Source organism: Seriola aureovittata, chromosome 14 (genome assembly GCF_021018895.1).
Source record: "Seriola aureovittata isolate HTS-2021-v1 ecotype China chromosome 14, ASM2101889v1, whole genome shotgun sequence".
Classification (NCBI taxonomy): domain Eukaryota; kingdom Metazoa; phylum Chordata; class Actinopteri; order Carangiformes; family Carangidae; genus Seriola; species Seriola aureovittata.
The window spans coordinates 18,215,813-18,243,678 of NC_079377.1; the positions used below are offsets into that span (position 1 = coordinate 18,215,813).

At 40.5% G+C, this 27,866-nt stretch overlaps 1 protein-coding gene across 1 annotated transcript; it reads right to left on the minus strand.

Moving 5' to 3' along the window:
- Positions 1-93: 93 nt before the first annotated feature.
- oprm1 (opioid receptor, mu 1) lies at positions 94-27,840 on the minus strand. Its single transcript, XM_056396049.1, has 6 exons — positions 26,810-27,840; positions 6,337-6,686; positions 4,641-4,816; positions 3,744-3,922; positions 3,285-3,468; positions 94-2,961 (listed from the first exon to the last, which is right to left on the minus strand). The coding sequence occupies exons 1-6, from the start codon at positions 27,100-27,102 to the stop codon at positions 2,956-2,958; spliced, it is 1,188 nt and encodes a 395-aa protein (XP_056252024.1). The 5' UTR covers positions 27,103-27,840; the 3' UTR covers positions 94-2,955.
- Positions 27,841-27,866: the final 26 nt, after the last annotated feature.

Here is a 27,866-nt window from a genome sequence, read left to right on the forward strand (position 1 = left end):
GAGAATGGAGAACATACTGAATATACATTTGAAGAAAGGCATGACCACAGTGCAGGTGATGCTTTATTCAGACACAAGAAAAAAGACATTCAGTGAGATTTTGAATTGCCTTTTATTCCATAGACGATGCACTGATGAACAGTAAAATTATACGTATTGTATTACAGCGTGTCATTCGTAAAGTAGAAATTATTGTCTGTACATGAGTGACAAGAAATGCCTTATAATGACTAGAATACAACTTAGGTCACGATTGAGTCAAAAGTCATGTAAACAAGCAAATGATAGAAAACAGAGTAAAATGGTGGTGTGTGCACCGATCAAGGACGCACTCAAATTATATTCTATATGGTGCACCAAATGTCACCTGCTAAAAAAATATGTGTTAATGATACAAATTACATTAATGCCAAATGTCACCTTTTGTGCTAGACAGTGTACGCTGCAGGTAGTGCCTGACTGACAGGTTTGTAGCTGTAGCTGTATAGACTAGCTATGTAGCCTAAGGCTTGAAATTTGGGAAGATAATGAAGCATATGGTTTTAACACCGGTTTTTTTTTTTACCGACATGGCATGTTAGTATTTCCTGCACTCGCGGCTTGAAAGGTGCACAATACCAACTAGTGGAAAACTCGAAATTCTTGATACATTTACACCTGGTAGGTTACATACCGAAGGAAAAACACTCAAACATTCTGGCTCTATACGGAGTCACACGTGTGCCAAATATTTTATTCCTTCTCTTCATTCTTGGCCTGAAATTTATTCCAAAGCATCGAAGGTGACATTTGGCTCCTCAGCATTTGTTTGTTCACATCATGTATTTTGTAACATGAAAATATACTTTACATTTTGTCACAATAAACACTTTGTGTATGAAATACAGCATGTGACACACTGATGCCCCATACATAAGTAATTTTAAAATTTGAGCTGTTCAATAACAATTTATTTTTGATTGTTTTGACACTGACTGAAAGCAGCGATACTAAAGATGGACTGACTGCAGCGTGATTTTATCATTGGTTTTCAGTCAAAAACAATTTAAAAAAAATAAAAAATATGAGACAGTCTTTGAAGTTATACTCTATACATTTTCATATCCACAATTTAACATTTTACACACATTGTTTATTGATTAATATACACGTCTTCAGTTATCACAGCAGATTCAATATGACAAAATCTATATTTAGAAGCACAATAACTTGCTGGTCCACCATCATCTTCGGAAATCATTTTCTGACAATTTCATGATGTCATGTTTATAAAAAAGCAACACAATACTTACAGTATTTTACATGGGAGATTAATACAATCAGCTTTACATATCTTTAGAAAAAATACTGGTACATAGAATATCGAGTAGAGCTACTAAGAAGGCAACTGGCAAGTATAGCACACAGCACAACACGTAAGCACAAGCAATTCTAAAGATTAAAACAGATGTACAATCCTGCTTGGCTCACTTGTTGAATACTTCAGAGGAGAAGTGACTCCATTTAAACCCATACCTGGTGTAATGGCTGTTAAGCTGCTGCTCATCATACACTGGTAGAAGTATCACATGTTCGTACTTTATGCTGCAACAGCATGCTCTGTGCAAACAGGCTGATGTGTCTTCTTTGCTGGTTTAAAGGATCCGCATTTCAGCACAAAGATCCAGAGTAAGAAACGCAGCTGGTTTCTCTTCTGTACATTCAAATTCAGCAGAGAGGATATACAGAGCTCTACTGTATGTCTGCTTAATGGTAAGTCCAACAACAGATCAGAAAATGTATTTACAGAGACGAAATAGAATTAGTAGGAAAGGAAAGGATGAAGACTGAGGGGGCAGTAAATGATAACAATGGGTTAGGTAGGTTGAGAGGAGAGAGCACAGTTGTGCTGTACTTGCTGAAGTGGCCAAAGCCAATGCGGTGCTGTGCAGATGAGTCAGTGGAGAACGGTGTAAATAAGGTGTGAGGTATGACAGGGTCAACCCCTGCTGAACCTATACAGAGGCAGGATGAAAAGCACAGCTGTTGCTGTGAATGACTTTGAATAACACCTCCTGTCCACTAATGTCTTTGTGTGGTGACGAGCACTGAGCCTTTGAGTTTTCATTAACAATCCCAAATCAGATTACAGTCTACACACTCAATTAACCCCCATTAATCCATGTTTCCTACAACGTACACTGTGCTGACACATGTGTGAATGATTAACAAAAAAACAAGAGGAGGAAAAGTGACAGACGGGCAAGATGGCATATAATATTGTCAAACACAAGATATAAAACAGTTATTGATCTTTTTTTTTTTTTTTTTTTTTACAACTGAAATAATTAGCGATAAGATCAGGGTCAGGACAGGAGCCTTAGATCAATGAGGCAGCTCTGTAGACAACACAACAACATATCATATTACTGGCTTGTGAAAGTGGCTTTTATAGATCTGTCTATACATCTGTCTGTGTGTACTGTACTTATTCTGTCTGTATAGTCTACTCTGTTATAATAATGATGAAAGCTAGATAAAAAATTGTGGTGTTAATGCAAATTTAGTGCAACAACTTCTTCGATTAGGAGGACACGGTTTTGTAATGGTTCTTGGTTTTCTGTTTAGTCTAGCTTGACTCATGTCTGCATCCGCTTCAGTCAGAGTAAAAGCCTTGCACAGCCATGCAGTTAGTAACAGTTAGGATGGCTGAAAGGTGAATGGCCCTGACCTGATGCAGCACTGTAGTTAAGCTTTCAACACATTGTCAGAATTGGTCTGTGCTATTTGAGTCTCAGTCATGTCTCTTTGTGTGTACATTTGGCTTGTGTGTGCGTGCATGTCCGTGCGTGTGTGTGCGTGTGTGTGTGTGTGTGGTCAGAGCCCTGTGGTAACCTGCGTGACCTCTGAGTTGAGATCGTCGTTGGCAACGCCGCCACAACAGCGAGAGTCCACTGACGACCCCTCCAAGGCTAGTCATACCTACAGAGAGAGGAGGTGCAAGAGGTGAAAGTATGTTTATGTTATAGTGTATGACCGTCTGTCCACAGCCATATACTGAACCAGTAAAAAAAAAAGGAGATAAACGAGACAATCAACACCATTTTCCTGTCTGTACAGTAAATCCGAAGCTACAGGCAGCAGCTGGTTAGCTTAGCTTAGGGTCTCTGCTGGTTGCCTGGCAACCTTGTGGTCAGGACAAGTCTTACACTAAGGTAGGCTAACCTGCTGCTGACTGTAGCTTCACATTTACTGTGAGAGTGGTACCAATTTTCTCATTTAACTCTCACTGAGACACTGAATACCTGTTGATTGGACCTTTCTCCTGTGTTTCCACTGTTGTGTTCGCGCTGTGGGAGCTTGCGGCTAGTGGCTCCGGTCCGGGACGAGTTCTGCATCTCCAAAACCGAGGGACTCGGGGTGCAGAACTCACGGAAACAACGCTTGAAGTTCTCATCCAGGTAACCGTAGAGAACCGGGTTCAGACTACTGCAGGGGGGAAAAAACATCACACGAGAAAATCAGATTCCCTGTAAACCCAGCAACATCATTTTCACCTTTATATTCAGTATAATGAGGAGTGTGAAAACTACAAGTTAACTTAGGTCATTGTATAAAAACATATATCAACAAATGTGCTTTAATAAAAAATTTAAAATGTGAGAAAATCAAGCAATAGACAGCAAATTTATTACATTATTTCTTTATTACTTAAGAAATCATTTATCTGAATTATTTGTCAAACGCTACTGCGCGGTGCGTACCTGTTGGTGTAGCCCAGGGCGATGCAGAAGTGCCAGGTGATAGTCTGCAGCGTGGAGCTGGGGATGTTGATCAGTGCTGTGATGATGACGAAGATGTGAATGGGTGTCCAGCAGACGATGAAGACGGCAACCACCACCAGGACCATGCGGGTGATCCGGCGCAGGTTCCTGTCCTTCTCCTGTGTGTGAAAAAGGTAAGTGGTTTAATGGCTGGGGATGGGAGCACGAGATGAGTGTTAGAGAACCGAGGAAGAAGTAGAAAGAGAAAAGCAGGAGAGGGCGAGGTAGATAATAATGATTGAAGTAGGAGAAAGGAGAGCTGGGAATAAGAGAGGGAAGGAAAAGTGGAGGTGGAAAAGGAAAAGGCCAGATGAATTAGAGAACGTGTAAGGGAGGATGAGAGAAAGGTGGAACGAAGATGAATTGAGGGGGGATGAGAGGAGAGGTTAAGGGAAGCGAATCAAGAGGCAGAAAGATGATGAGAACTGAAGAAAAGTGGTTAAGAAAAGTGCGGTGGTGGGTGAAAATATACAACCACTTGGTTTTCCATTTGTATGTACTGTGTATATATCTGCATTAGAATGAGCACATGTGTGGCAGCAAGTGTTTGGCAAATTTTCTCAGATACTGAATGTTAAGTATTGCTGTTGGGTCATTTCACCTTCTACTGCAAATAATTAAAACCGAGCCACAACCTCAGGCTTAAGGTGATTTTTTTCCTAATTGCTTTCTCTCCAGAGACATGAGTGCATCGTGTTTGCATACTCACGCGTTCCAAAATTCCCATTTGCATCTAATTAAAAGCCTTTGGCATCAAATCTAGGAAATAACCCACTATATGTAGTAATTTTGGCTCATGTTTGTAAAAGAGATTTCTTAAGAGAGATTTCTCTTAACCTGGGAGCCCGACAGCATGCGCACACTCTTGAGCCGCAGGATCATGAGGCCGTAGCAGACGGTGATGATGAGGACGGGCATGATGAAGGCAAAGATGAACACGCAGATCTTCAGCAGGGTGTCCCAGTACCAGGAGGGGTGGGGGAAAATCAGCTTGCAGTCAACAATACTGGAGGCTGTGCAGGGTAAACAGCCACGCATGTAAACAGGTAAACAGAGACACAAACAGCCGTTAAATGCACACAAGCAATTTCATTTTTATTCACTCTATTTTCTTTTGACTGGCGATGTTTGAACATCAATGCTTCATTCCTCTGAGATGTGTTTGTCTAATCTGCTTGTACACAAAGCAGCCAATTGCAGTCTTGTACAGTAATAGTATTTAGGGTAATGGGGTAATAGTCTATATATTTTCATTGCTGTCAATCAGTCAGATTTTCCTTGATTTCTTTCCTTCAGTATTTGTGTGAAACTGATGAGTGTTAGAGCAATATTCACTCTCCTTGCAAGCTCTCCAACAACTCATCTGTGTCGAGTCTTTTCACCAGCTAGCTGCTAATTTTCTTCTGTGGCTCATTTGATGGCCTGATTGCCTTGAGCTACAGATACCGACCATGAACTGCAATATTGCCACTTTCAGCTCTGCCCATTTGTTTGCCTGTCACTCCCCGTCTCTCGCACTCCTCATTTCCTGTCATTTCTTTACTGCTCAAATCTCTAATAACGGTACGAAATGCCTCCCAAGACTCCAGTGTTATGTCACTGCCACTAGTGCACAAAAGGGTACTTATAAATGTAACTGGTGTCTTCATGCAGCCTATGTTTACGCCATCAGGGGCTGTGTGTATTTAAATCCCATCAACTGAGATAATGAATTTTTATCTATGTGTAAATGTGCTGTCTGTGTTACTGTTGGATATTGGTATGTATGTATATGTATCAGAATTTCCTTTTACTGTTGACGAATGCATCTGACATGTAGCCCTTTGACTAGAGACCTCTATGTGTTTCTTATGCTATCTCACCGTAAATGTTTTGAACTAACTGTACAGAAATCAACTGAAGTAAACAATTTACTGAAAGTTTTGAAGAGCTGAAGCAGCAACATCTTTAAGCACCATGGCTCCCTCACAGTGCCAACTTCACGGTGTCAGTAAATCTCTCATTATTCTCTCTCCTCCAAACAGAGTGTAATCACACTTCAGCAATATCGGTGGCAGTTTTTCCTCCATTACAGCTACCATTAAACAGAGACACCCTGTCAGAGGAGCCTGTCTTTGAAGGCTCTTCATTTACTGTGCAGTTACGGTAGTTATCAGCCAGGCATATAGTATTAGATGTCTTTGCAATTACATAGAAAAACTCTTATGGGTTGTGTCCTTCTTACGGAGCCTGCCGGAGTATATAACTGCCCTTTAAATCTGGGATGCACAAAATTAACTGAATGTGTTTTCTTCAGCTTTTTTGTTTGTATTTGTTGCTGCGCCATTGTTGAACTCATCGTCTACCAAGGACTAAGAAAGAAATGAGCCCACAGAATGAGCCTTCAGTTTTTTCATTTTGTCATTTGCTTCAAGGATATTTCAAGGAGAGCTAAACTTATTTATTTATTGTTGTCATCATAAAGGATATACAATATGTTTGTTGACAGTTGCCCTCAGCAGTTATCAGAAATAATGTGTGTGTTCATGCTTACGTGTGACAGCGGTGGAGGCCATGAACATAACAGGCAGCCCGATGGCCGATGAGAGAATCCAGTTGCAGACATTGACGATCTTGGCATTGCGGGGCGTCCTGAAGTCCAGCGCTTTGACTGGGTGGCACACAGCGACATAGCGGTCGATGCTCATAGTGGTGAGCGTGAAGATAGAGGTGAACATGTTGTAGTAGTCGATGGACATCACCATCTTGCACAGGATGTCCCCAAACGGCCAGGTCCCCATCAGGTAGTTGACGCTTTGGAACGGTAGCGTGCTGGTGACCAAGGAGTCGGCCAGAGCAAGGTTAAAGATGTAGATGTTGGTGGCTGTCTTCATCTTAGTGTATCTGCACAGAGGGCACGGATTTATTATGAGACGCAGATTCATGATAAAAAAAAAAGAAGCGGAAGGTAAGAGAGGAGAAAAATGTGGATTCAGTTCATTCAGTGAATTTGAAATGTTTTATGTCATCTTCAAATGAGAGTCTTCCATTAGTTCTCACGTAGAGAAATATTTGAGTCTCCTCTGATTCCAGATAATGGGGTTATGTGAAGAGAGACACCACTTCCTGGAAAATATATGCTTAAATGGATTGGCATTTTAAAACCATCTTCCTTGCTTTCTTACCACATAATGGGATTTTCGTACCATTGCTGTCGCTGAATTGTGCAGAAAAACTGAGGGATTAGGTTTTCCTTTATGGGTTGGAAAATTCTCCTATTTCTTAAGGATAATTAAACCATTTAAAAACCCACTGCATTATATAAAAAATACATTGTCACCGAGCTGAGAATAGGGCTGCTCTCAGCTCATTAAAATGTCAATATGGACATTAAAGCGCATTTAAATGTACAGTTAGTTAGATTATGTACATGTGTTAAGGCAATGAACACTGCAAAACAAATTCATTCCTATCTTTACTTATTATAATTTATTAGATAGAGACCTCCTCTCTGATTTAAATCAGTCTGTACCTTTCTAAGAAAAAAAAAACTCAAACTCCAAAAGATGCCTGCTGAACTCTTTGCAAATATCAGTCAATAAATTTTCATATTCATAAACACACGTAGGGCATGATGGTGCAAAAGTAAGTCGTAAAATAACACTGCCTTTTAGTCTATAAACCACTGAGGTTGTACTTATAATACAGCAATCAGGAAATGATCCAGAAAGAAGCAGTAAGTTTAAATTTATAGCTGACATTCTTCCCCTGTACAATCACAGCAGTAGTGCTACATGAGCTGGGCAGAGTATCCTGGGATGTTTAGTGAATAACTCAGGTCCTCTGTGTCAGCTAGCAGCACATTTTGTAATAGAAAACTCCTTGTTTCATCAGTGGTAATGGCTCCAGTTTAAGGAGCTGCCCACAGGGGGAAACTCCATACTCCTAAAAGTTCAAACAGATATCACAAAGGAACGATTTTCCTGCGGCTGTTTGCAGAGCATGTAGTGCAAATTTCTCCATAACATTTACTTGCATAAATGTTTGATGAAACATAATCCATTCCAAAATTTCTTTCAGTAAGTTCTTACAGCTGAGCTATTTGAGGTTTTGTGTATTTCACTTTGTACAAGTCATTTCCCAACAGCCTGTTAACAATTCAGGCTTTGGCACAGCTTCTTTAAACCTTGAAACATGAAGGGACACAACATGGCTTCCAATAAAAGACGTTGTTTGAGAATGACTAAAAAGACTCACTTAGTAAAAAATTCATTTTTTCCACCATATTTACCCAAAGGACAAACATGTTTAACCTCAGGTAAAGATGCTGCAGCTTTTCATCATCTGAATGAAGGGTCATCGAAGAATGTCATTGATGGTCCATCACAAAAACTGTCCTTCCAATTAATATGGTGGAAAACTGAACAAAGCATAAGCGGTAGTTCAAAGAGTATGGAGGATAGTGGAGTTTTTATAGACCCCAGAAGAAAAATGGTGGATCCATTAGCAAAGAGAGAAGAGGATGGAATACAGACAATCGAAATGGATCGGCTGTTTAGAGCTCTTGTCGGAAAAGAAATATACGGTGTTTAGAGTTTGCTGAGGGTGAAGCTGGATCACATCAAAAAAAGATCTAGAGTGATTTATCTTGGACATCGCAACCCAAAGACCCAACTGTGAAGTATTTAAGAAATAATCAGAATCCACTTATTCCTTATGATGAACACATGTTTCTGGTCAAGTGAAAAATGTTGTGAAAGTACTGTTATTATATATTTATGGATGAAAGTGCAGTGAAAAAGTTCAGCCTGCAGCTTGAGGCCACATCTCGATGTTTGACAGGTCAGAGTGAAAGCATTTCTTTTTAATCAAGCTGCTTTTGTTTTGTTTTTTTTATTGTGTGAAATGTGAGAATGATCTCTACTGCTGGGTCCCCCAATGAGGTCAATATGCCTAAGAGCTTTAATAGAGCTCCACAGAGTGGCATTACATAGTAAAGAGCTAATCATCCCCGATAATGAAGGTATAATGAACCTACCCAGGAATTAGACGATTCTGCCTGTGAAAGCAACTTCAGTCCTATTTTCACTCTTTTTGAGCTTAAAATATTCAAACTGACATTTAAGTGATATTTGGGAGAGAAAATTGATATCACTCCCCTATCTGTCCAATAAATATGAACTATATGAGCTACAAGCATCAGCTGGTTAATTTAGCATAGCATGGAGACAGGAAACCGGGTGAAATAGCTCATCTGCTGCTATCAAAAGGTGACAAAAAGTGCCTACCTGTACCTCGAAAGCTCACCAGTTAACATATTGTTTCTCATTTGATTAATCCGCCAAAAAACTCTCGGCTCTAAGCAGATGCCAGGTTGTACTTCAACAAAAGTAATATAAGATGATTATTCGTTTTAGAGGTGCTGCTGACTGTAGCCTTACATTTAAAATACATATGTTATAGTGGTATCAGTCCTCTCATCTAACTCTCTGGCTACTTAGACATATCCCTGCTGTAATGTTATTTAATTAATCTGGACCCACAAAGTGACAATGACAAATCACACCCACTGGCCTTCACTTTATTAAACCCAAACTGTCAGTCTACAGCCGCGGTAAGTTACTGCTGTTCTGTTCTAGCGCTCGCCTCAATAATCCCAAATCCTCTTAACCACCAGAGATGACAGTTAGTTCATTAAATTCTGATTAACTTTACCACTGATGGCTTAGTGTGTTTGTTATTTCAGGCTTTATTTGCACGGGGACCGACGAGACACCTCGAGACGCAGTAAAAGCCGTCGCCATACACTGAAGGCTGCGATGGAACTGGAGGTAATTTCCAACACCCCCTTATTGACTTTGAGACTGTCTGCAGGTGGTAACTCGTGGCTGCACATGATCGCTTGTGTTTCTCCTGTGTGTTGTAAGTCAGCGCCCTCCTATGTACATCCTGCTGTATGGAGGTGAATTGGCTCTACCTCAAGGAAATTAATTGAAAGAAGTGTTTTATTGATTTTTCTGCCTTAATTTATTCGCCGCCCTTGAGGTTTCGTCCCGCTGATCATTCACTGTCATTATGTTTTGATTATATTATATTGATTATATTTCTTTGCAGGCTTCATCATTTTGATTTCTCAGACCTGATGTATAAATAAGTAAAATAACACTTTAAGTGGAAATTTACACATAATCACATAAATTCTTGGGATATTATGTGAATAAACTTAACCATAAACAGTTTAAAAATTCTAAACAAATGAACGATATGTTGATAGTGAACTCTGAAGATTTGTTCTGCAAAAAAAAATATTAAAATAAATTTATAAAAATGTAATTAAGGCTGCATTAAATTTGTGCAAAAACATTTTTGCTGTTGCAAATGAGTCATATATTCTTATTATTAATGTAATTTCTGGGAGCTAGGGTTGCCTGTGCACAAGATGATGTTTCCCTGAAAAGAGCCACCCACCAGCAGGTATTTCATCAAAATTTCAAACACTTTTATGAGCATGAATGCCTATTGTGTTATATTAATTGACAACACTGAGTTACAAAATGGATATTTACTGAGGAAATTAAACACATTAAACACACATTAATACTTTACAAAGTATAAAATGTATTTTTATGACAGCAGCAATCATCTGAAAAGTATTCATAAAGACGATACAGATCTGGTTTCTCATCTGGCAATACAACTGATTAGAAAATGAAAGCTCTTTTTATACTATGCAAAATAAGGAAATTGTCTCCTTTCAAGTCAGTAAACAGACAACAAATAAGACGTTTACAACAAATCCTCCCCGGCCTATAATTGAGAGGCAGAGGAAGTCAGTGAAGCCACAGCGAGACCAGACAGAGGTAATCATTACGCTCCTTCTGTGAATAAACAACACTTGACAACAGAAAATGTTCTCTGTGCCTCTAAACTATCTGGACTTGGTCTTTTTCTGGACCACTGGAGCACAGAGGTGGCAGATAAATGTGCAGTAATGGACCATAGAATCCTCTAAAACAGTCCTTTCAGTGAAATTATGTATAATTCATAGCCAGGCGGGAACCAGCTCTAATGGGTTTCTCATCTGTTTTTACTTCTTAAATGAGTAAAAACAGATTTGGTAATGACGGTGAATTATCCCTGAGAAGATTCTGACGAGAAACAGATTTTACAAAGTCATCACACATGCTCCCAGTCAAAAGACAGAGAGGCTGTCTGTCCTCGAGGATGCATTATTCAAACATCCAAATCATTTCACACCTATGCAGATTCACAACTGTGTCTTCCTCATTTGAATACATTTCCATAAAAAGTAGGACGGTTTAGGATTTGTTTTAATATTCTATAATAATTCTATAATATACAAAGTGTTAAATATGGCCATTTTGGCAAAATTGCCATAATGATAAAATACTCTGGTTTTACCCCAGCTATGACTGAACACTCAAATAACCTCCTAAGTAAGCTCTGAGACAAATTGAAAAGAAAATTACAATCATCTCCTGCCTTGCTCCCTAATGAGCCTCATTTGTTGCTGAAACTGTAGAAAATGTAGAAAGGCAGAAGAAGAAGCTTTTTAATTGGTCATTCTTTCGAACAAGAATTTTTTTTTTTTTTTTGTTGCTGTTTTGGGCCCTTGTGGAGAATGTCCTCCCCTAAAAAACAACACCATAGGTCACCTGTGCAAGCAGATTATTACAACCTGTAGTTGTGTTGTATTGTTATGTGACCTCTTGGGGCCGTAGTAAAGCAAAGGAGGGTCAGTATGAAGTCTGTGTGAAGAGGAGGTTGGGGTCGATGGATGGATGGATGGGTTGACAAAACAAACGACTTCCACACAGGAGACCGCTGTTTGATTCCCATTTGAAACTGATTGTCCACAATGTTTCTTTTAACCACAACCTTAACTGCATGTTTATTATTGTAACCATGGCGATGGAGATCCGATACACCTACCGCCGTATTTGAGGAGAAGCTCCTATACGTCATATCATAAGCTGTAGAACTTAATGCCCTTGCGATGTTGATCAGAAGGAAAATTTCAATACATTTAAGCTTTGGTATAATAAGGGATTTAGAAAATGTAACACACATTTTTGTATAATAACATATAATAACAGTGTAATCAGCTCCAAGTATTGCTTATTTAGATTTTGTCAAGTTCTATCAAGTTTTCTGCAAGAACACAAACCATCTAAGATTGAGAGTATGCTTTATAACCATAGGCTATTGAATGGTCTGGAAGCCGAGGCCACACTGTTATCGTATTATTATGTTGTTATTTTTATTCTGATATCTCGAGATAACAGAATAAATAAATATTTGTGACTCTGGCCTTTCTCAGTTTCTGTAGAATGGCATCTCCAGGTCATATAAAAACTCCCTGAGGCGCTACTGGCAAACACAGATAGGGCAAGACAAAAGTGGGTAAAAGACTTCGAGCTTAGCTCAAGTAACAAGTAACGTCTACTCGGCACAAGCAAGTCAGACCCTTAGGAAATTTTACAGGCTGTTTTACAGCATGAGTGAAAACTTTGACCTGCTTTTGGTGCTAGAGGAAAGGTCAGGGAATCACCAAATTCCTTAGGATTCATCCTCTGGGTACAAACTTCATGGCCATCTATCCAGTAGTTGTCATTATTTAAGTCTGGACCAAAAACCCATGCTGCTATGGCTTAAAATCAAAGGAAAAGAATGAAAATGAAAATCTCAGAAAATAAGTTATTGTATTTCTCATATTTCATAGGGTTGACCCCTTAAACATTATTCACATACATGTTTAGATGCAAAAACTCTCCTCTGATGCCATAAATGTCACAGGTGCTCCCTGTGTAATAACAAAGAATCAGACTCGCCCCAGCTGTTTGATAACAAAAGATTAACATTTTCCCAATTATTTCTGGCTGCAAACAATGTCCGAGTCGTGTTTGATTAAAGAAACACTGAGACGGTGACTGATGTGAACACACATGGGGATGACCAGGCAGGAGAGGAGAATGCATCCTGCCCACACAGCATGTCCCCGGTTAATGAAAATGGTACGCGGCGTGGAGCCTTTCTAATGTGCCTGAATGTTAATTAGCTGATAACTGTCTGTTTTCACATGTGAGGATCGTGCTTCACCATGGCAACAACCGTGACCAGGCACGCATGATTATAATAACATAAGATAAAATAAACATAAGGATGTTTATCTGTGGATGGAAAGCTCAGATTAAATGAGGCAGTAACAAGAGAAACCTTTTCTGTGGTCAAACTTTGCATCATCTACAGGTTAGAAAATACATGTGGCACATATGTGCTGTGATGTTTTGAAGGTCTGGTTCAACATTTGTTTGATCATTTGTTTTTCTGTATTCAGACGTTTCCTCATTCTCTCCCTTTTGCTGATGCTGTCTGATGGGTTCAATATCAGCCGGTGAACATTAGCTCCACTCTTGTTTAATTCAGTGACCACAGCCCCTGTCGAAGAATTTGAAATCTCGATGGCGGATAATAAACCTCAATCAAATTGCAGCAGTTTAGTTAATGGCACTGTAATAAACCGTAAAAGCAAAGTGATTGAGAAAAAACAGATGTGGCTATTGATTTGTTAGACACAAGTTTGTAAAAATAAAATTAGATTAGGATTTATTACAGTTTACACCTAATGCCCTGCTCATTGTTACTTTTTGTTGCCTTTGATGTCTCAGGTAGATAATTTTAGAACGCTAACAGACCGGACGTTTAAAAGCACTATGAGTACCAGTAAGAGCTTTGTGTATCTACAGTATATTTGGAACAAGCCTGCAGTGAATCAACAGTCTTGTCATCATATTCCAACAAATGTCAAGATGAAACCTACACACTAATGGTCAACTGTTTGGAACAAAAGCAGATTCATTTTCATGGCTCTTTTTTTAAACACTGAGCTAAACATAATTCATCACTATCCAGAAACGCTGGCCAGTGTATGTGTGACCTCGTGTATGATTCATGGGCTGCTGCTGCTGCTGGGCGCAGACAAACCATTAAGTCTGGGTTGTAGAAACAGGGGCCGCTCATGTGAACAGACATCTGTATGCCTCTGGCTCCGACCAATAACACTGTCCATGCACACTGTGAGGAGCGTGATGGATTAGGGTGCGCAGGGTGTGACTGTGTGCGTGTCTGACTGCTGGGCATGTGTGTGTGTGGTGAGCAGTAACAGGAAGCGGAGATTTTTCTGTGCGCTTACTGCATGCATGTAATATTTGTGTTGAAATTTTCCATCACTGTATATGGAAATTTACATATTTACATTAAGATATTGATATATATCCTATCATAATATAGTTCACTGGAATATTTACAATCTGTATATACAGACAAAAATAAACAGACTGGAATATTTTTTTGACTAAGTGATGAAATACCTGACAAATCAAGGTACCTCAACACGTTCATGATGATATAAAATCCAACATTGCAAGAAAACAGTCTTGCCCATTGATTACCTACAATGACCTCATTCATCCAGAAATATTAAATGAATAATCACCACGGTATAAACAGTATGGCAAAATGTTAAGATGGTTGGCAAGTTTGTACTGTCTTACTGCATATATTGTGTTATGTGTTATATCTGTTTAAATTTTCCGTCCCATAGTTGTTTAGCTATTTCAGTTTGGTTCAGATTGGTGGATCAACAGAAAGACATTGCCATCTGTGGAGCCACGCTGCTGGCACAGCTAAAAATGCCCCATAAACAAAGCCTGATTAACTGTTTATGTTCATTTCGAGCAACAGCTAAACAGTTAGCTGTGCCAGCTAAAAAAGTCCATCATGTTGATGAGTTTCTACAGACATTTTGATACTTTTTTTTTCTCCACCATGAATCCGAGTCACCTTTTGGTATCTGCTTTTATCTGCTGTGAATCCAGGCTCACTACAGCTGCTGCCGAGGCTCTCTCCTCTCAAGAGGATCCTTCAAGTTTAACTTAATGTGATCCTAAAGGTACAAATTACTTATAAGGTACATCATTAAAGCTGAAGTTATTTATGCTTTATTGAATAGTTGAGCTAATAAAATGCTTGATAAATTATGCATTACACCTCTTGACTGTTAAACATATAGTGAGCTTGGACCTCAGAGCCATAACGAATGTGAAGACGTTAAAAATCACCTAAGAGTGTTAAGGTCGGACATTAGGTTTATTATTTTTTCTTGATGCATTTGAACATCCTACGAATGATGTAGCTATGAAAAAACAGTTGCAGGAACATGGGACTGAAAAGAAAAGCACAATAATAACATGTATTTGTCAGGCACCGCTGGGAATAAGCTGCAGTAGAAGCAGATCCAAATACAGCCTTGAACGCTGCTAAACGGACCAACACACACTGTCACAGCCTGACTGAGCTATAGCACTTATTCTGACACCGACATAAAGGCACTTTGAGGTGTTTGAAATGACCTATGATGACACTTTCACTGCTAAAGGAAAGTTTTGTTGCTACAAAAGGCTAACGTTTGAAAACCAAGCAGCTTGAGAGAGAAATATAATGATGTCATACTAAAAATGTAATAAGCAATATATTTTTTAAAACTGACAATGAATCAAATGATCCACACTTATGTGAAAGGGGTTTCAGTTTTGGATTATCAAACCTGACAAAACCAAAACCATGCTGGCTTGTATAAAACTGGGGACAGTACAGTACAGGAGCTAACACAAGCTAGCTGTATGCTACTATCGTCATGGTAACGATAATACGTCGTGGAGCATACCAGCACCAGGCGTATCAGATCTTTGTCGTAACAATAATAAACATGCAGACAAGATTGTAAAACGGTTACTGGTAAGGTGTAGGCATGAAAACTACTCGGTTGGTTTAGGAAAGGAAAGTGATTTGGGATAAGATAAGTACTTCCTTAAGGTTAGAGGAGCTTTGTTGTCATGGTTACAATAATTAACACAAGCCTAATGTTGTGGAACGGTCATGGGTTAAAGAATCGGTTCCAGCAGGCCCCTTCTAACGTGGACTAACACAGTGACGTACTGTATAGAGTAACAAATTCTATGTAGAACGTCACCTGTACTTCTGTCATAATCACTGTGGCCACTAGAGGCCGCCTAACGATAAAACCTAACTATTGGTTGTAATAAGAAGTTTGCACAGGCGACCAATGGGGTTGTTTTTTTAACAGGAGGACAGTCTCAGCAGCAAAGTCGTGCAGAGAGGAGGTCGTAGTGGATGGATGGTTCGGCAAAACATTGGACACGTGAGACTGCTTCATTTTGTTTCCAACTGTCTGTCAATGCCGTTTTTTTTGGAAAGCATGACCATGACTGTTTTTTAGTTTTAACCACATTTGTTATTGTAACCATGATGACAAAGGTCCTCTAACCTTAAGGTAGTCATTTGAATCCAAATTACAACGTTTCCATAACCTTAACTTATTACTTATTCTAACCCAAACCCTGATCTTTCCCTAAACTTAATCAAGTCGTGTTCGTGCCAAAACTTAACCAACCCTCAACCACAGTGTTGTCACGTCATGAAATGGATTTATTTTTCACTTGTATCACTTTTTGATACAAACTCAAAACTCAACTCAAACACCTTTGTTCCTTCCCTGTTTCATCTCCAGTGCATCTGAAGACCCGCTGAGTTTAGGAAAATTAGTTACTGATAATGGATTAAAAGACAATTGCAGCGTTTGAAACTGAAAATTCACACATAAAGAGACAACCTCATTCTGCTGCTGTTTGCATTTACTGTGTTTGGCTTTGGTGTTTGAATGGATGTAACAAATGACTGAAACGGAAACATAGTGAAACCAAAAGACCAAACCTCTAGAGCATCTCTCTCCACAGTAGTCAATCTGCTGGATGTTTAAAGGTTAGATTTATTTCTCGCTTCAGTACTAAACCAGGATGAAGCTACCAGCAAATAAAGGTTTATTTCTCTTGTTCACTCGCTTTGTTCTCTAAACCGCCTCTCCTCCCTCTCTCTCATGTTTGCTCATGCTTTCAACTCATTCACACACTCCCTCATTATCTCGCTTTAGAAGCTCCAGAAGCCAACGCGACACATATTTATCATTAATAAACACAAGTACACAAGTTAGCCCTATTTGCGCTAGAAGTGTAGAATAAGCTGGCAGTTGTTTTCTAACTTTACTTGCATTACTTCCAGTTCAGGTAAGTCGATAGAATGATATCTATTTTTTATTAAGCTAAGCTACTAAAATTGTTTTGACAATAGTGGCTCCTCCATAAAAGGCGAAATGAAGTAAGGAATAACAGCACAAAGCAAGTATTTACAAAGAATTAGAGAAGTTCCTGAGGCACCATGGTGAGTGAAAAATTCATCGAAATATTTGGCTTTTCAGTCATCAAACATCCATTTCAATGCCTTCAACTTTTCATCATCACAGAAAATGTTGTCATAGAAACCCTGGTTTGAAAGCGCTGGTTGCATTAGTCTTGCATTGTGTTGTGTATGAGTTCCTCCTCTCTGCTACATCCTGTCTCTCCAGGTTTGGCTTAACCCCAGGTTCAACTTTCCTGTCTCCACTGCTCTAATTTACTTTACTCTTAACCATAACAGAGAGAGCAGAGAGACAAACAGAGAAATCCAAACATACGTCAGACAAATGATAAAACTGATAGACCTAACTGATAAAAAGATCAGAAAAGTGTGTTTGCATAAGAGCTTTATGTAATTATGTGTATGGCTGTGTGTGTGTGTGTGCACGCACGCATGCGTGTGTGTGCGCATGCGTGTGTTGTGTGGATATCCAGTTAACATGCATCTACAAGTCCTGACTGAAGGTGCCTGGATTGAGCTTGACAACACACATTTCCTGAGCTGTCACAGAACATCTGCTGTGACTCGCATCCACACCGAAACTCACTCACTCACTCACTCACTCACTCACTCACTCACTCACTCACTCACTCACACAAATTCAGATGAATATACAAGATTTATAGCTACAAATCCAAATGTCAGAGCGATTAACCGTTTGGCTGAGTGTGTTTCGGGGACGGCAAACAGACGGACACTTTTGTGACAGATGTGCGCTCAGAGGCTCAGAGTAATGCATTCATACAAATACTCTCCAACACACATTGTTAAAATGCAAAGCAAATGCAAACAAACACACTAACACGGACTCACAAAGCCGGATTTCTTACGTCGCATACAGAGCGCTTACGTTTGACTTACTGCAGAGGTTCGTGTTTTGGTACCAAAAGTGCTTGTAAGCTATTATCAGTGACTACTTCCCACTGTATTTAGCTCATCCGATCCAAGATGTTTCAAAGGACTTTACTTTTCCAAAACCATCATTAGAGTATCACTGTCTATCAGCTGAAATCTTTCTTTTAAGCCTTGGTACAGATTAATCTTTTGTCAACATGTGTTACAATGCTTGACAGCCTAGTTTCAACACTTGATATATAATCAGTGTTTTGAATGCACTCTCAATAAAATCAGCACATTTCAATGTCAGCCAGCTGTGGTATTTTCTTGTTTGGCCACATCACTTGCCAATACGTAGGCGGTGAGAAGCCAGTGTCGGATCGTGTTCTCTTCCCTGCACTTGTGTCTCTTACAGGTTGTTCACGATGCCTGCTTTGAGGGAGAGGTGAGATCTGAGGGGATGAAAATGAGTCTTAACACCATCATGTAAGTGAAAAACAAAAAACGCTGCTAGCAGTTCCATATAGAGTTCTGATTGTGATCCAAACCCAACAGGTCCTGACAAACTGGGGCTGTCATGTTACAACAACACATAAAGAAAGACAGAGAAATACATGCATCCTGCTCATAATCAGCGTCAGAGCCATGAACACTGCCCTGTGTTTCCATTACGCTGGTGCTTTTATAGTAGGTAAAAGGTACTGTAGGTAGGTAATTAAGGTAAATGTAGGTAATTATGAGCCATTGACGGCAACTGTCGGGTCTTGGGTCTGACTCAAGCCATTTTATTGTGTGTAAATGTGGGTTTGGGTCACATTTGGGTTTGGTTGTTTTCAAATATATAATTAATGTTTAAAATGTTGTCTTTTTCTCATAAGAGTAAGTGCAGCCAATGTCTTGAATCAGCACAATGAGCTAATGTCTAAAATGGATTAAATTAACCATAAATATGTGAAGCCTGGGTTCTCTGGGCGGGTCTTAACAACATACAGTACATATCATTTTGGTTCTGTGAATACACACAGATTTTCTTTATTTTTCTCAATGTCGTCTGTTCTATTGAAACATATATTTTGCTCACTTGTGGTACTTTAATAAATGGAGGATGGACAAGAACTGACTCGCAAGAAAAGCTACAGTATTGCACCTCAGCAGGTTACTGCCTTAGTTAAAGCTTTCGTCCTCCAATAGGTATAAAAAAACGTACTGCCTTTCCTTTTACACACCCTCACACATAAGTTGTTGCCTTTCAATAGAAAACACACACCAAGGTCACGAGACCTGTTAGCCCTCTCTGCAACCTTTGCAGATCCACCATGAGCACACTGATGGAAACATTTAATAAAAACATCCATCAGCAGTGAGAGCTGACATATTGGAGCAGTCCTGATTGGCCTGACTGGAACTGATGCAAGGAGATCAATATCCATGGACACACAAATGCAGTGTTGTGCAACTGCGTTCATTGAACACGTTCATATTTTTTGTGAGCGCTGAACTGAACGAATGCGTTTACAAATGATGAACGTGAACTTGAACGTGAGTGAATGTGAGTGAACGCCGCTCACGTTTTATGACAGTTTTACAGCAGTTTTACGTCTCCATAGACACGGCCCAGCATGGCTGGTGCTAGCAGTACAGACAGTACTGCTACTGCTGAAGCCAGTTTGTTTGAGCATTTGAAGCAGTTTTATGAACAAACAAGTGAAGACTCAGACGGATTATATTTATTTATTAATGTCTGTTATACAATGATTCATTTAGTTTGGGAGTGGCAATGATTTGAGGCTAGCGATGGATGGGTAGAAGGAGGTTCTATTGACAAAGAATAGCATCCTATTTAGTTTTTTAAAAAAGGAACAAATGAACGTGAATTAGTTGATTTTCATCCATATGAACTGAACTTTGAACTAGTTCGCTCTAGTGCGAACTGCAAATGCAACTTTCACTGTATATGTCGATGCTTTGTTTCATAGCACACGTATTTTTCCCTCAATCTTGAGTACAGCAGCAGGGTGATGGATTACCTACTTCAAGCAAGTAATTACCCCATGCCATGAGATGATGATTTTTTGCTGATTATTGTGGGGTCTGAAAAAAAAAACTCAAAAAGTGAAGACCTGTAAATTATAATTTTAGGACACCTCAACAATCCAAACTTGGCCTAGTTTCAAAGTGCTTGAATTTGGTTTGCAAAACTCCTCAAACAGTTTCTAATTGGGATTACCTAGATCACAGTGACATAAATCACACACACACTGCGTGTATTCAAGCTCCACTACATTGTGCGCCGATCATGGGTTTGACAATAGTTGCCCATTTCATAGTGATTCACTCCTAAAATGTTTTTCCATATCCGGAAATATGACAAAAAAGAAATAGGGAACCAATTTAGGCCAAATCCAGATCCCCAGTGTCACCGGCAATGGAAACTGGGACCTCAAGGAGAGTTTATCATCTTGTTGCTTAGGAACACTGTTGTTAATGTACTGAAGATCTTCTGCAAAGGGTCTCTCTGTGTCCTTAGTCCCTGTATTAAATCCACATTCATTAGAGCGCAACTGTTGTACAGAGAAAAGGTTTGGTAGCTCTCAAACTGTGATTAGTTTCCATTCAAATGAGGTCATCACTTGACCTCTTGGTTTGTTTGGTTTGTTCATCCTTTGGAAAAGTTGCTTTGAAAGAAGATTTTCTTGAATCATTAAATTAATTTTGAGACAAAATCTCCAACATGTTCAGTAGTATGAAATGGCAGCCCTGATGAAGAAAGACTTGTTTGATGATACCTGTCACAGAGTATAAAGAGCAGAATCAGGGTAAGTGAGTGAGTCACATTGCAAGTGACAGATGGACAAAGGAGCCGAGAGCTCCCATCAATCAGAAAGCACAGAAGGATACAAAATCTGTCTTTTGTTCTCTCCTCTTTAGTTAATCATCTTTCCTTCGTTCTCTCTCCAGCTATCAGTGACTATCACATTTCTCCAAAAAATTACCATTTCTATTTTCCCAAACATCTTTTCAGTCTCCACAGTGAAGGTCTGCCAACGTTGTATAACCCTATGTAACTGGTCCTGAATGATCCATCCCTCCAATTCATTGTTGTTTTTTTCTTTCTGTCACTCTTTCTTTTGCCGAGTCCTGTTGAATCCTGACCGACAGCGCTCTAATTCTCCAGCAACGTCCAGTAGTATTAAGAAGGTCATCACTCATAACACAGGAAGGATGCTCTCATTACCCTTCTCTACTATCTACTCATAATTTCCCCTCAACAATAAATTAGATTGTGTACCACCCTGTTGTGTGCAGGTACACAAATTTAATAAGAGCGGCATTCATAATTCCCTTTTCGTTCTCTGAGCTCTCAAACTCTTTCACTCTGATAATAATCATGATCGTTTAAATTCAGGCAGTTTTGTGGTAAACACACAAGTCAAACAATTAATCTTAATTATCAGCTGAAAATGTTATTGTTGCCAGGGGCAGAGGTTATGCCCTGAATAAATTTCTGACTGATTCCTTGACTCATTTAATGCCAGGTGAGTTTTTCAGTACTCCAAAGCAAACAAAGTGATTGAAGCATAAAATCCACAGGCGAGTGGCAGTTCTCCAGCAGTCCGCTTGCAATTGGTTAACAGCAATCAAGGCCACGGTCCATAATAGCTACATGTTCAGCGCTGTGCAGTTGTTACAAAACGGAGGTCAGAGTGCAGAGTTTCAAATGTTTACAGGCTGTGAAAGGGTAAGAGAGGGATGTGCCGAGCGCTGCACCACGAACGAACACCAACAGTGGGATGCAACTCTGAGTGACAGACGTTACTCTGAGCTGGTAGGAGGTTCAGGGACACCAGAGGCATCAACGTCTGCTGTTGGTTCAGTCAGTTTACCTTCATACCTCTCCTGTGACGACCTGAAGCAATCCATATGCCGGATGCTCCTACGCTGTATCGGCCTCCACGCGGGAAAAAACACACAAGCAGAACTTACATCTATCATGCATGAGGTTGTTCATGAATACACATAAAAGGTTTCTAGACTCTCGAGGTAACCAGGTCCTGTTCACAGTCATCAAAGAGAGGATTTGAAATTAAATAATTGATCCTGAGGGCTGATTTGTATGTATTTTTTACTTGGTTAAAAAATACTATGTACACCCAGTGACTAATTTGTGTTAATGAGAGGGGAGCCATTCTCTTTCATCCCACACAACTCACTCATTTATAATTGTAGTTGATAGTTATAGTCAGTTGGCCTTATTCATGCTCCCTGCTCCCTATGTACGAAAATAGATGCTTCAAAAGATGAAACCATCACTGCTTACGACACTTCCATGTGACCGTGACGTTGACATGTTGTGTTCAGCCATACATCCACTAGAGGGCAGCTTGGGGTCAAAAGTTTCTGACAACAACAAACATGGCGATGGTGAGAGGCAAAAGCAGAGGCAGCGTTGTAGTCGGTGGTGGTCTGTGAGGCAGTTAAATGTATTTTTTACACTGACAGTAGAATGACCACGGCTCAAAATGTTCTGCCATTTTTTTAATTTTTTCGTCACGTCCTAAGGTTGTGTTTCGCTTGAACTGTTGGCTACACTGCCCCCACGGTTTCTGGTCATACTGCTCTGGTTCGCCCGTATCCTCTCAGAAAACATGGACAGAAGTCTCCATCTGTATCCGTATATGTATCTAACATTGAGCCTTACATGAAGTTCATAGAGAGGTCCTGTCTATACTGGCCTTAAAGAAATCCCTTCCTAAGTGTTCCCATCGTAAGAAACGGGGGACAGAACCTGCAGTCCTTGTTCCATGTAAAGAAAATTGTGCAGTTCAGCTGTGGCTAATAAGACGCTTACATGGTTTGAATTAGACAAACCAGGTGGTCATGTTCCAAAGTTATGGTCTTTAAAGTATCCAGTTCACTCTTTGTGTTTGCCTGGACAGTGTTTTCTGACTGACAGAAGGCACCCACTTGAATTGTTCGTTGAAGCGTCACGGTAACATCGGTTGAACTGTAGAAATAATTCAACGCACGAAATGAGGTCTGTGGATTTTGTCCGTCATCGCTCACTTGTTTTCAGCAGCTGTTATGCACAGGAGAAACAGGCCCAGCAACCGATGACCCTTTCAATGTACATATGGCCTTGAAGACTTAAAAAATGTGAACGTAATTCACGGATACCTCTTACCTGTTTGAGCACCAGAAATTGAGCTTTAATGCTGTGTGGTTTTTTGCTGAGTATTAACCTGACTGCCAGGTGTCAGTGCATCAGTGGATCAAAAGTCTGCAGGTAGACTGTTTGAAGCTCAGCCCACTATTTGTCATGTCAGGCAGCAGGAGCTACTAGAAACCCATTATAGAGAAACATCAGTGATGATCTGGGAATTAGTCCTGTGACTCTCGTCATAACAGCATATGTCATGTGATTGGGTTCACACTCTCACATAAACAGCTGTGACACAGATGTTCAGAACCTACTTTGACATTAGACAGGGTCACAGAAAATTCGCCTTTTGTTAAGAAGCAACAGAATTATCCTAAGCCGCATTTGTTGTGCTGCATGCTGTATAATGTAACAGCAGTTTAGTGCTTCCATGTTAACTGGTGCAGATGTTCAATGGCCTCTTAAGCAAAAGCATCCAAAGTTTGAGAAACGCTTGACTGCTGAATGTGACCGACCAGCTACAACAGCTCTTCAAGCTGGATGGGGGATGGAGGCAGGGGCTTGGAGAGGTGGTGGAGTAATTTTTGCACTCATCACATCTCCCGGTGTTTCCATGGTAACAGCAAGCACTCTGTACTGATGGCGTATTCCTTGTGGAACCCAGTGGTTTCTGTTCAACCGCAATTGATTTTTCCGATTGAGCGTGCAGATCTCTGGTTGTGTTTGTTTGCTCACGAGAAGTTTGCGGATGTAAGTGTGGAGGGAACAGACGAGGGGCAAAGAGAGAGCAAACGGACGGAGAGATAAAGAGGGAGAGAGAAACGGTTTATGGCTTTAAGGTTATCATTACTCAGACAGTGAGGGGGGAAAACATCCTTCATCTATGACTGTCTCTATTTAATCTAGCAAAATTGCATTCAAGGCCATGACTGTAAAGTGGGGACTGAGAGTTCAAGACTACATTTCCATTTACAAGTAAATATCCACTGTGTCATTAGCTAAATGGCTGTTCACTCTCAATCCGCCGCCAGAGACTGAAAAGAAAACGAGACAGCAGAGATAGAAAGACAAAAACGCTGATGAATGTTAATGACCCTGATGGATTGTGGTTCTCTGAGGAATGAGATACTCCTTTACCTTCCTCCTAATTCCTGTAAAGTCTCATTAATCCAGCTCAAAAAGTTTCAGAAATCTGCAAAACTTTTCTCAGCCACAAACACACTCACGACTTGCACACATGCATGGTTGTCTATTAGTGTCAGGGCTGAGACCCATTTCCTTACCGTGGAGAGAGGGCAGGAGGACGGGTGGGTCATCCTAAATCTGTTCTCACACTACAGCCAAGGATGAGAGAGCTAAAGCTCAAGTAATGCCCTTCACCATCTATTATCTGCTTTGTAGACAAACTGCTTTAGAATACATGATACAAGCCTCTATACTCATACATCAAAAACACCACTGCACCACTGCCAGACATAGATCCCCTTATTAAAACGATGCTGGTTCCTAACTTATATCTCAAAAGGCGAAGTAACCCCCATCTGCCCAGTGCTCACCTTTCTTTTTACACTTCATTTTGTTGCTGTGGAATAGCCAGGGGCCAAAGTAATTTGGGGTAGAAAACATCCGACAGAGATGCAGAAAACATCCTGTAAAGATGTGTCCGTTCTTAAGCAGAACAGAACTACTTTTGGGAAGCACTCAGTCTGAAGGGGATGATGCATGTTTTGCAAATGAGCATTTGCTTGATACTTCATCTGCCCTGGAAACAGTGGAGAAGCGAGTGGATTATAGGTGCTCCAATAATGATATCATATATTACAGTGTTAAGAGAGAAGTACATCAAAATAGAGAAGTCTCCAACCTTATTTTACACTTTAATTTCTCTAAAAAGAAAGTGAATGTGGTGCACCTGTCTGACAAGCTCAGCACAGCAAACCCTCCACTTGCCCACTCTTCACTGACTCCATCACACCAGTGAAGTGGATAATCACAAGGTAGAAAAATGAAGATGGACCACCTTCACCTTTATCTCCATTTTTCTCACTTCTTAACTTTCTCATCGCTCACCATCAATCTTTCTCACCTCAACCTTCCTCTCACGTCCAGCTCTTTTTCAAGTCCGTCTCTCACCTGTCCTGTCCTCATTTCCCTTCTCCACTCTCTCTGTCTATCTATCTCTCCTTATCTTCTCCAATCTCATGCCTTTAATTACCTGAAAGAGCCTAATTTGGGAGGACGTAGCATCAGCCAGGGAGCATTTAACCAACATGAATGTCAGATTTTCATGTGTAATTAAAGGCCACAAATGAAATCCTGCTGCCTCACAGTGGAATCCACCTCGGAGGGCTGATATCATCAGCACAACTTGTTATTTTCAGTTTAATTATTTTTTAAGTTAACACTTAAATCGATTTATATTCTAACTGATTCCATTCTTGAGTGTCAGTTTTGTTGAAGTCAGTACTGATGATGGTGATGAAAATGAGAAATACTCAGCTTGTATGAGACCTTTTTAATACTAGAGTTATTTGCCCCTAAAGAGTCCTTAGTGAACTGGTGTCTCGAAGTGTCTTTAGTGTGTGAAATGAGTGTAAGATCAGAAGTCTCACCTTTACCGTAGAAGGAGCAAGTGGGCTTGAAATCTTTCATTTGTGCACCACTCATCATGTACTACTAATTTTTTCTTTTCGTGACAGGTGATTAAAGGGAATGAAAGTTCTTGTAGAGATGAGATCTTGATAGTGTGAATTTTGTTTCAAACAAAGTTTGATTGTTGACTAATGAGATGTCGACGTGTTAGCTGAGCGAACAGATTCGGCATGGAAGTGGCCTAGATGAGGGAGCAGTGGAAGGCACATATTGAAGCATCTATAGTGTAAGTCTTTTATGCTGCTCCCATGAGTTTTAGATATAAAACAAGTGATGCCGAAGCTGAGTCTATTGGGCTCACTTTGTTTTAAGAGCACTTATAAAACTGTTTAAGGTCACTCATCTAATTTACATGAGAGTTGGAACAAGCAAAGCCATATACAAGGGAATAGAGGAGGGCGAAGCTGCAGTGCATATGAAGACAGCAGCATCTTTGGCTCCATGCTGCATCGTTAGAGTTATATGCCGCATCTTGTCACAACAGCCATTTACCTGTTTAACTCTGGCTCAGTGGATGGAAGACAGAGAGAGAGAGAGAGAGAGAGAGACAGCAAGGGTATGCTTGGGCCTTAATTATACATTATTCCTCTGTTAAGGATATTGTCAGTGTAAAATAGGAAGCAGGTTTTTGTTCAGCAGCCTTTCTGTCCTCTCCGGCCCCTCGCTCAGTGTTTTTTATTTTTATTTATTTATTTTTTGCGCGCTGGAGCAACTTGCGATTGGAGGCATTTTTACGCAGAAACGGCAGCTGAGCTGGGAGAGCTGTCAACACTGCATTCACATGGTCTCACTCGGCCTCGTAAACACACCACGCACACACACTCACAAACACGCTCTCTCCCTCGCCCTCTCTCTCTCTCACACACACACACATACACACACACCTTTATGTCCAACATGATTAACACAGCAACAGGTTATGAGTCCTTTCTCACTCACAGTCATGTTAGAAAATGATATTTATAACATGTAAAAGGCCTAATTACACAGCTGATAAATCACAACCACACTCATCAGTGTTTTTGGGGGGAGTACTTTGTTCTCTTACCTGACAATGATATACATGACCAGCACGTTTCCAACCAGCCCCACCACGCACACTATGGAGTAGAGAGCGGTGATAACAATCGCTATGATAACCGGGTTGGCGTCGTTGTCCAGGCTGCCGATCAGTCCGCGCTCCCCGTCGCATCTCACCTCCGCGAAGCTCGCGGTGCTGTTGGCATCAGTGAAGTTCCGACAGAAGCTGCTGCTGCTGCTGTTGTTGTTGTTGTTGTTGTTGTAAAGCACGGGGAGCTGGCTCCGGTAATCTGCGTCCGAGCCGTTGCCTGCGCTCTCCATGGTCCTTGCTCTGTGGTTGCGATTGGAGTTGAGCGCGTTTTTTCGCCTCCCCACAGGTGCCTGTCCGCGGACTCGGTGCCTGTGATGTCCCGCTGGGTGCTTGTTCGTCGTTTGCTTGGAGAAGCGCTTCGTTTCAGGCGCGGGACGGACCGCCGGTAACGTCAAATGTGGCCGTGTTGAAGAATGTGGCAGCGTGTGATGAAGGGAGGGTTAACGCCAGCCTGCGCGAGACTTTACTGATGACCGTAGCGCGGCACAGCGAGCCTGCACGGGACAGAGGCGACGGTGTGAAAATGAATTACTTCGCTCCCTTTCTTCCTTCCTACCTAGGTTCCTTCCTTCTTCTCTCTTTTACGTCCTCCCCTCTCATATTTGTCTATTTCTTCCTTCTTCCCTTCCCTTTCTCTTTCCCCCTTTCTTCCTTTTCTTCCTTACTTGGTCCTTTTCGTCTTTAATTCTACCCTTCCTTTCTTTCCCACTATCCATCGTCCTACCTTCCTTGCTTCCTACCTTCCTTTCTATTCCCACTTCTTGTTTACTTCTTTCCTGAATTTACACACTCTTTCGCCAATCTTCCTCCTTTTTTCCTTTTCCTTTTTACCTTCTTTCCCTTCAACCTCCCTTTTTTCCTATCTTACATTGCTTTTGCTCACCTTTATTAATTAATTTCTTCTTTCCTTCCTTTCTCTTCTTGCCTCCCATCCTATTTCCTTGTTCCTTTCCTCTTTTTCTTCCTTTCTCCTTTCTTTCTTGTACCTCCACAC

Coding starts and splice junctions, on each gene's coding strand:
- oprm1 (XM_056396049.1), bottom strand. CDS start 27,102: ATGGAGAGCGCAGGCAACGGCTCGGACGCAGATTACCGGAGCCAGCTC. Junction 6,687..26,809: donor GTCATGTATATCATTGTCAG/GTAAGAGAACAA, acceptor CCCTCTGTGCAG/ATACACTAAGATGAAGACAG. Junction 4,817..6,336: donor GGCCTCCACCGCTGTCACAC/GTAAGCATGAAC, acceptor TACCCTGCACAG/CCTCCAGTATTGTTGACTGC.